Source organism: Leiobunum rupestre, chromosome 8, assembly GCF_980474605.1.
Source record: "Leiobunum rupestre chromosome 8, qqLeiRupe1.1.hap1, whole genome shotgun sequence".
In the NCBI taxonomy this organism is placed as follows: Eukaryota; Metazoa; Arthropoda; class Arachnida; order Opiliones; family Sclerosomatidae; genus Leiobunum; species Leiobunum rupestre.
In genome coordinates this window covers 3,110,385-3,119,728 of record NC_143391.1, presented here as the reverse complement: position 1 = coordinate 3,119,728, position 9,344 = coordinate 3,110,385, and the positions used below count along the sequence as shown (strand labels likewise).

The window sequence follows — 9,344 nt, the reverse complement described above, 5'->3', positions numbered from 1 at the left end:
TCGGTCGAATGGGACTGAAGAACTCATAGAGCTAAACTCCTAATACCTGCTTTATTCCTCCGTTTTGCGTCACACGTAGCCTTTGACAGCGCCTCGCTAGGGGGATATTTATTCTTGTGATGACGTCACTCCATTACTAGCTCTCAGTAAAATATTCCCCAAAGTGACAAACTCATGAAACAATATTATAGACTTATGACAACAATCAGAACTGCCAAATTCCAGTTAACTTTAAAAAATCTGTCAACGGGATGAACCCAACAACTCTTTACCAACTTTGAAAAAATACCCAATTGTAACAAAATTGTAGTTAAGTCCAATGACCCCGTCAGTGAAAAAAATAAATAAAGTATTAAAGCATTGCAAAAGGGAAGCTGCAGCTTCTCCCTTTTCTCTGAAATCATAATTGAAAGTCCTGAACTATTTCCCCCAAGAAATCCGTTTGCAGAATAGAGAAAAAGTCCCTCAAGGAATTTTTTAAAAGAGAAATTTCATTAAAATCGACGAAAAATCCATTTGGAATCTGAGAGGAAACGTGCGACTCCAAAGTCAAAGATCAATATTTTAATTCGTAAGGGGTTCACTGGCGCCATCTGTATTTCGCGTATTTTTGTAGTTATTAATGATTCCCCCAAATGGCTACGCTCTCTTTCATCGCAATCAGTGTGAGAAATAAGGCACTGTCACAGGCCAATCACCAGTTTAAAAATTAGCTGGGCCAGTTTAAAAATTAAATGCTTGGGGTGTTAGTGGCCCTGGTGACCACTTAATTAATTCAAAGTTTTTTCCCTTCAAGATTTATAGTTCTTTATTTAACACTCCAAAATTTTGAAATACCCATAATAACTAGCCTATGCCCTAGCACATATTGTCAAGATAATTGGACCATAAATTATGAAAGCCTGATTTTGAAGGTTAAAAATGGTAAGTGGCCAGTGTCCAGTTTTTAATTAAACTAGCTAGGCTCTACTGGCCACAGGTCCAGTTTAAAAAATTCCTTATTTCTCAGCCTGATCGCAATCGAAAATTTCAGAAGTAGAGTATAAGCAGACGCAAAACAAGCAGTCGCACCTTAGCAGACGATAAAGCTTTGGCGCCACAGCTCTATATTATAGCGCGTTCCACTGGTAAGATCTCAGAGCCTCTAAAATTGGTATCTGACGTCATAAATCAGCCACTGATGTATTTTCCAATGGAATACGCATGGAAATTTAATCAACCTTCCTGTGAAGTTAAAAGACAAGGCTTAACTACTTACCTCGTTATCATCATAATTAATAACCACATCATTTACATAGTTAATAATTTTGGGTCTAGTTATGTTCGGTGCATAATATTATAATGCTATAGCTTACAATTCTTCATCAGAGCGGTCAGAAGATGACTCCAATAACAATTTATGTCTCTAGCAGTCAACATTTTGCACATGAAAAATGCTCGCAATTTTTTGATCTGCCCAAATGTTCGGAACTTCGGATTAGCTTCGAGGGCTCAGTGGAACACACGAATCTCGATTTCCCAGTGGAACTTAAAATCAAAAATCAAGCGATCTCGGAGCGCCCGAGATCAGTCAGTGGAATACGATATTACCTATCTAGGTAATAGATTCATTTTGTTTAGACACATTTTGCTTCTTCTAGAACAAAATGTGTATACCTTTTATACTAAATGAAACTTCTCGTCAAGGTCGGAGTAATGGGGCTACACTTTTTACTCTTCCTCCTCGTCAAAAGCGGGAGTAAAGAGAGTAAACTGATAAAATCGTCTGCTATTCAGAATAGACCATTGTATAAAATCCGAGCTAAACCGGCCAAACTTTAAAGTTATTGTTGTAGGACTGGGAACTCTCATTATTCTTTGGCTTTAAGAATTCGTCTAATGTTCCGTCCTCATTTGAGCAAAGTTAGAAGAAACCACCTATGGACTCGAAGATCTATTTGATCCGAGTTTCGCGTTTTTTGCTCGAAGACCTATTGGTACGAGCATATGTAACATAATTACTCATAAGTATGCCTCTGTATAACATGTACATTGAAAAAAATTCAATGAGACTTTGTTTCACGCGGAACATACATTAAGCGGACCCAAAAATGCAAAAACTCTTATAATCCTTGCGCTATTGAAAAGGTTACCATGGAAATGAAATCATGTGATCGCGAGGCACGAGCTAAACTTGACAAGAGCAAAGCCAGAAACGCGCGAGGCATTCTCACTAATTTCCGTTTCCCATCAGTAAAGTTGATGACGCGTATTTCGTCACGGAGTTGTAAGTGACGTAATTTACGTCATATCCCGTGAACAAGGTTTCATTAACGAAAATGCTTTTATGGCATACTTATGTTTTTTTAATTTCTTCAAATTTGTTTCGGATTTAGCTATATTATCCCTTTTAATTATGGACTAATCTACTTTTTCGCGTATTTTATCATTTGAGCAAGACACATTACATTTATTTTGTTACATTTTATATAAACCCATCAGGTTTGCCAGATAAAAGATTAAAATGAGCCGCCCTGGTACATGAAAAATCGTGCCAAGTCTTCAGCCTCTCTATACACAAAAGTAAATAACAAAATAAATACTATTGTATAGAATGGTTTATCTATCTGCTAAAATAGCCACAGGCACCCAGTTTGGAAAACTTTTCTTAAGATTCCCTCAAAAGTCACAACTGTCCCGAGTATCCTAGAGTATATATTATAATGTGCAATAGTTTTGTTTTTTGTGATAACTAGATAACTTATGATAACTTTTAATTTTGTTTATAATTCTTTGTAATGTACCTTTATAATATGTATTTTAATTTGTTGGCCCTGTTGCAAAAGGGCTTATTTTATACGGCATAATAAAACACCTTTAAACCTTTTGTTATTCTCCACCACAGAATCGGAGTAAACTTAAGTCACGGGGTTAAATTTCTTACACTACCCCGAAATCTTAGAACATACGAAAAGTATCCATCTCATAGATAAATCAGTGACGTAGACAAAGGAGATTTCACTGGCGAACCACCATTGGCACCAAGTTTTGTACGCTGTAGTTTCAACACGCACTTTTTGAAAACCATTAAAGGGGCTCCAAAGTTCGGTGGCAAAATGTGTGTTAAGTCAGTAAAGTGCGAAATTTACGGTTGACTCTGCCCGCCTCTGCCAAGGCCGAGTGAGGGGTTGGGGGGATGAAAAGTATGCTCAATTTTCTTTTTTTTTTGCCACCGAACTTTGGAGCCCCTTTATGTTTATGAACTGTGACAATAGGCCTTTCTATAAAATAAGCTACGCTTGCTGAACTGGTTTCTATGTAGCTAATTCGTCACGAAATACGTAGAAGTTCAGTTCAGTTTATGCTTAAAAACAGGGTGCCTGGTCGAATTTACTCTTATGTCCAGGACTTTTCGTACAGAATTCGTACGAAATTTTCGGATTTAAAATCCCTGACTTATTCGGGTTATCCCTGACCATTTTTTGGAAATATCTCTGACCTTTTATAGGTAATATAATAATATTCCTGGTAATTTTTCATAGGTAAAATACAAAGTGAAACAATTTTTTTTTTAATATTATAATTATACGGGGTGTTTCAAAAGGTTATGCAAAAATTTTAAGGAGTTGTAGGGGTGAGTTGAGAAGTATGCCAGTTTTTTCCTATTTTCCTAAGATGAGTTAAAAGAGCGCCAGAGAGCTTCAAAGTGTGGCCTACTAGCCCCAGCAGAAACGTTAAAACAATAAGGCCAATCAACATGGGCCAATGAAGAACTGGGACATATTTTCAATGTATTTTTAAATAAAATCAATTAAAAGCAAAATATATTTTAATGTGTTAAAATCTGTTTATTAAAATCGACAACAATATCAAATAATTTTACACAATCTAACTCTTAATAAAATTACCTACTGATAAACTTGAAAATTGATTTATAACAATAGCTTGATTTGCTTCTATGCATGATACCAGAAGTACATTAAATTAAATCTTACGTGAGAAGTATCCATCTCCGCTTTTTCGGAATAAGTAAATGGACACTTCACAGCGCTAATTTTGTACTTCTGATGATACTAATTCCATTTAATCAAAACACAGATCTCTACTCTATAAAAATGGAGGTTTAATTTAAGATAACCTCAGAAGAGATTGGTTATTTAAAGGGGAACGGTCAAGCTTTAACCAGCCATATAGCCCATTAAAAATTAAAATTTATGGCGAAAACCGCATAAAAAAAATATTGAGTGGTTAATTTTTAATAAAATAAAGAAATTTCGGGAAATCGAAAAGCGCGCGTCCGCTGCGACACCTGGTGAGAAATCGGTGAGACAGAAAAACAACGTAGAAGCGCGCGCTGCCGAAGACGCAAAAAATATGTTTTGCACGCGCGGCGCGTTGAAGTTATAAGAGACCTAAGCCTAAATTGCACGATTTTAAAAGTTAGGATAGTTCGCAAATCGCTCATACGGGGTTAGGGGCGCTGGCGAGTGGCGACAGCCCCTAAGATGGCGGCGAAAATTCAAACCCAAACACCTGGCGTTATTTTTCGTTTCAACTTTTTGGGCCAAAAGCTATTTTTTCAAGACAAAATAAGGTAGGTGTTAGTATATTGAACGTCTTGTTAATCATTTGATACGGAAATAAGGCCATATTTGGAAAAGCTTGGCCGTTCCCCTTTAAATTGTGAGAAAGGATTGTTTTGCATCATGATCATTTACTCTTTAGTGAATTAAAGAGATGACAGTTGCTTCTAACCTTCCTAGGTACAGTAGCGATATTAGCGTTTCAAATATGGACTATATTCATTTTAAGAGTGCATATCGTTAAAAGTTTAAAATGGTGCGCATTAAAAAGTCTGATGAATTCATTTTCTCGATTAGTATAATATCATTTAAAAGAGAAGAGTTAAGGCACCTCTAGAACCTCTTTTTATCATCTACACCAAGTAATTGTCCAGGAAATAATAAGAACTGGGCGAACATTAAGAGGACCTGGTGCAAGCGATAATATTAGGGTTTGTTTAAAGCAAGGGCCGTTTCCATACACCCCACTAAAATAGCCCTGGAAACAAGTTGCTCAAGTCAAAATATCATGTTAACATAAATCACAATAACTTAAGACTATATTTTTAAATGGGGAATTAATGTAGGTCAAAGTTCACATAGTACAAAGCCTTTCTTTTTATTTCATTTTCCTGCAAATTACTACCAAAGCACCAATAGATGGCAGACGTGGTCCAGACGAGTCGCGTAAGAATTAGGTGCTGTTAATAGGTGCTTCCAACTATAAAAACCTAGAAACATTTCATCATGTTTTTTTACTTTATTGATTGAGCCAAGACTAGCCTATAGCCAATGCAATAGCCTGGACACCCGTCAATTTTTAATTTCCCTGACCAATTTTCAAAATTTTCCCTGATAATTTTTGAAAGGTTTGGAGTAAAATCTTTGGGGGAAATTTTCCAAATCCCTCACTCTTAGGAGCTATTTTCATATTCTCAGAGATTTCCAGGTCATGTACGAACCCTGTCATAAGTGGCTGAAGGACCACTGAAACCCCATCCTCTGAGTCTGGGTTATTTTCGCCTCGCGCCATCTGCACGCGACGGAGTCAACTAAGGTAAATTAAGAACCCAGTTGCCTAAGTTGCATAGAGATGGCGCGAGGTGGAAAAAATTATATTTGTAACCTAACTTAAATTCCCTGACTTTTCCCTGATTTGTAGACTAATTTTTAAAATTCCCTGACTTTTCCCTGATTTGTAGACTAAATTTTAAAATTTCCTGACTTTTCCCTGAGTTTAAGACTAACTTTTAAAATTCCCTGACTTTTCCCTAATTTTTAGACTAAATTTTAAAATTCCCTGACTTTTCCCTGATTTGTAGACTAATTTTGAAAATTTCCTCACTTTTCCCTGATTTTTAGACAAAATTTTAAAATTTCCTGACATCTCCCTGATTTTTAGACTAAATTTTAAAATTGACTGACTTTTCCCTGATTTTTAGACCTATATTCAAATTCCCGGACTTTCCCAGGAATTCCAGGTTTTCCATGTACCGTGGCAACCCTATTTTGAGTACCAATTCGCCTGCTTTTGAAACAAAATCATTTATACGATATTTAGAATTAACAACTCAAGTTTACTCTAAACAAACGCCATCTAGTGGATATTTAGTGTAAACAGTAGGCGGAAATTATCCGTTTACGCCACTTCGGTATTTTTTGTGGCCTCAACAATTTTTTTAAAGCAGACCACAATTAAGCATTGTATAAAATTTTAACATAAGAAAATGAAATTGTATTCTAAACATTTCTCTGGACATCAGTCACTGAATTTTCACATTGAAATTGCCAATTGCCCAAGAATCAATTTTCTGGTTCAACAAATGGTTGTATTAATACTGGGAATAGGTAAATTATTGAAAATTTTAGTTTAGGACAAATCTTGTGTTGGTATGGCTGATGTTAAAAAGCTCTTCTTGACTTAACTGGTTTTAGGACATGTCTACAATGTAAAAAACTAGGAACAGTAAGTTCCTTAAATTCATCGGCAGAAATTAAAAGTTATTGGCTAAACCATATCAATTTATATCAATAGTATACAGTGTAGTGTAAATTTGGGAAAATGAATAATTTTAAAATTAGCCAAAAAAATTAACTCTTCACCCAGGAGTTAGTAAATAATCTCCACCAAGTGTTCTGTGTCTTAAAACAACGAGATGTCCAAGCTATGCTCTTAAAACTAGTTAACTAGGATGGGATCATGTAATCAGGGCCTGGTAGAACAATTCTTAGCTTGCTCAAGGGTGTGGTGTGTGTTCGTTGCCATGGTAACGCGTTTAGTTCGGCCATGACACTACGACGCCCAGGGTATTCGCGTGCTTATTTCGTAGGTGGCTGGGACTGCGTTCTATAACGCTGAACGAAATATCTGAGAAATTATTTTCGTTGAGACCATTGCTTGTTGAACCCTTTTTAAGCTTATTGTAAATTTTGTAAAAAATCGTCTGTCACGTCGACTGCAGCTAGCATTCCTCCGTGTTGCGAAGTCACGTGACCGTTGAGCTTACAGCCGATGACTTCGTTGCTCATCCACGGCCAACTTTGACACTCGCGCAATAGCGGCCAACCCATTTATTGAAGTTTTTATGTTAACCTAGGAACCAAAAAAATTATCGGCGTTGAGCGCCCCTAGCGGAAAATTATTTTTAGAATAGTTTTTGCATTGAAACCAATATAAAAACGATCGTGGCGCTGAACGTTTATAGCGGGAAAATCCTTGTTCATGGAACTTCGGCGAATGGGTTGGCCTCTATTGCGCGAGTGTCAAAGTTGGCCGTGGCTCAACGGATGGGCAACGTGACAACAAGTCCAAACCGGAAACGCGAAAAAGCGTACAGTACGAATCTAGATTATCTTTGTCTGGACTCAACGTTTTCTCAACTGCAACTGCGACTGCGAGTCCGTTGAGTGTTACTGAACGCGGCCGTGTGGCGTTTTCCCCTCGTGATCTGTCACGTGAAATAATGTCATGGCGGCCGTTTCAAGGCAGGTGTTAGCTATGACCATGGATAGTTCTTAATTTACTGTCCATGCTATGACGCTAGGAGCAAGCACCCCTATTAGGCCTCCGTGAGAGACATTATTAACAAACAACTTTTTTTTTTTGGGATAGAAACTAAGGAGAGGTGTTGTATTTGTGGGGAAGGTAAGAATGATAGGGTGATTGAATAAGTACAACAAGAGGTTTACCTTAATGGACCAAACAGGGGTCCCTACTAATTTGCACCAACTTCTTCTCCTCTCATTGATCCAGCGTGTGACAAAATATAACCATTTTGTGGAAATAGAAGCTGTAAATTTTTTTCGAGAGGAAGTGTGAAAATTAATCCATTTTCATAATCATGATTGTTGGATGTCTTTCCAGCATATTGATATCTTTTTCGAGTTGACCAATTTGAGACTCCAATAAGGCCTTTCGGGTTTTCTTGGACGGAGTGTCAATTATCACAGATAAATTCAAGTAATGGCATTGCAGCTCCCCCAAATTACGTTTCAATCCCTAATTTTGAAAAGGTACACTATTAATTTTTTCACTTCAGATATATTTTCCAACATAATATTAACGTACTCTAAGTATTTGCTCCCTCTCCTCTTCCGTTAGTTTTCTCAATTGGCAACTATCGGCGTTTTCTTTCTTTTCCTCTTCATATTTCTTCTTTTTCATTTCTTCCACAAATTGGTTAATGTATTTGGGTACCATACCATAATCCTTAAAACAAATTTAATATGAAGAAGTTAATATATAAAATTAATTACTCTCAGTTTAGTATTTTACCTTCTTAAATTTATATCTCGCTTCCACGCTATACGGTTGATTTACATTTTTCGAGATATTGCTTGTAGAAGAATTACGTTTTTGAGCATTTTCATAAACAAAATTTCTTTGAGCAACACAAGTTGCAGGCCGTATATTAGAATGGGGTAAAGAAGGTCGTCTTGCATCAAGAGTGCAATATCTTTGGGCTAAGGAATGGCGGTTAAGTTAATTCATTTAAATCACAAATAAAGTAAAAAAATGAAATTCACCAGAGCTTGGTAAAGATGATCTCAATGAATTTTTCTTCAAAAACTCAGATGGAGGATCAAGGGGGGTTTTAGAAAATCCCATGGTTTTGTGGCCAGATTTGCATCTTTTAATTTCTTCCCTCACTTTACCACTATATATTGAGGAGTACCTTTAAAAACGTTATATTATTTGGATATTAATTTGAAAAATATGAAGTGTGTAAGGACAGGAATTGAGCAATGAACATAGGTCTATTTTACATTTTCATCTAAGGTGTTTTTGCCTATGTTACCTTTTAGGTTTAATCAATACCTCTGGAGCTTTCGGAACCAAATTGTAAATGTTTTCGTTCTCGGTGTTTTCATGATAATTTATATTAATTTTATGAACCATAAATATTTATATAGTGGGGAAAAAAACTTCAGTCTTTTTTATCGAAGGAGACGGGATAGCGCGGTTTGGACGTAACTATGGAAACGGGCCTAGCTGTCTAAAATTGTAAACAAACCAATCTAGTTCAGATCAGTTCACTATTTTGAGCCCCCCATTTCTATGATCTGGAGCCATAGAGATAGAAAATAAGTAGAGGCACAATAATAATAATAATAATAATAATCAGCAGATTACTTGGCACCATCGACCCGCGGTAAAAAGAACTACATGAAGCTTTTTTTGATATTTTGAAATCTCCGCCTAATACTAGCTACTCTGTCAATCTATAGGTGGCGCCAAGCGATTCCATGCAAATCCTTACCATCTCCTCTTCATAAATGCGCCGGGGAGATAAAACCATAGAC

The 9,344-nt window shown here is 36.5% G+C and overlaps 1 protein-coding gene across 6 annotated transcripts; it reads right to left on the bottom strand.

Moving 5' to 3' along the window:
* Positions 1–3,883: 3,883 nt before the first annotated feature.
* On the bottom strand, positions 3,884–8,991 carry LOC149931691 (enkurin). 6 transcript variants are annotated; one of them, XM_090156796.1, is made up of 6 exons: positions 8,840–8,991; positions 8,568–8,716; positions 8,317–8,504; positions 8,110–8,250; positions 7,731–8,040; positions 3,884–5,272 (listed from the first exon to the last, which is right to left on the bottom strand). In XM_090156796.1, exons 1-5 carry the CDS (start codon positions 8,938–8,940, stop codon positions 7,864–7,866), a joined length of 756 nt encoding a protein of 251 aa, XP_090012922.1. In that variant the 5' UTR covers positions 8,941–8,991; the 3' UTR covers positions 3,884–5,272; positions 7,731–7,863. The 6 variants fall into 6 exon arrangements, with proteins under 6 accessions (XP_090012922.1, XP_090012923.1, XP_090012924.1 ...); XM_090156797.1 differs by having other exon boundaries at positions 3,884–5,262; XM_090156798.1 differs by having other exon boundaries at positions 3,884–5,040.
* Positions 8,992–9,344: the final 353 nt, after the last annotated feature.

Excerpts from the sequence above, each read along its gene's own strand:
- LOC149931691 (XM_090156796.1), bottom strand. The coding sequence starts at position 8,940 with ATGGTTCATAAAATTAATATAAATTATCATGAAAACACCGAGAACGAA. Across the intron at positions 8,717-8,839 it reads GTATTGATTAAACCTAAAAG|GTACTCCTCAATATATAGTG; the intron begins GTAACATAGGCA and ends ACGTTTTTAAAG. Across the intron at positions 8,041-8,109 it reads AGAGGGAGCAAATACTTAGA|GGATTGAAACGTAATTTGGG; the intron begins GTACGTTAATAT and ends TTTCAAAATTAG.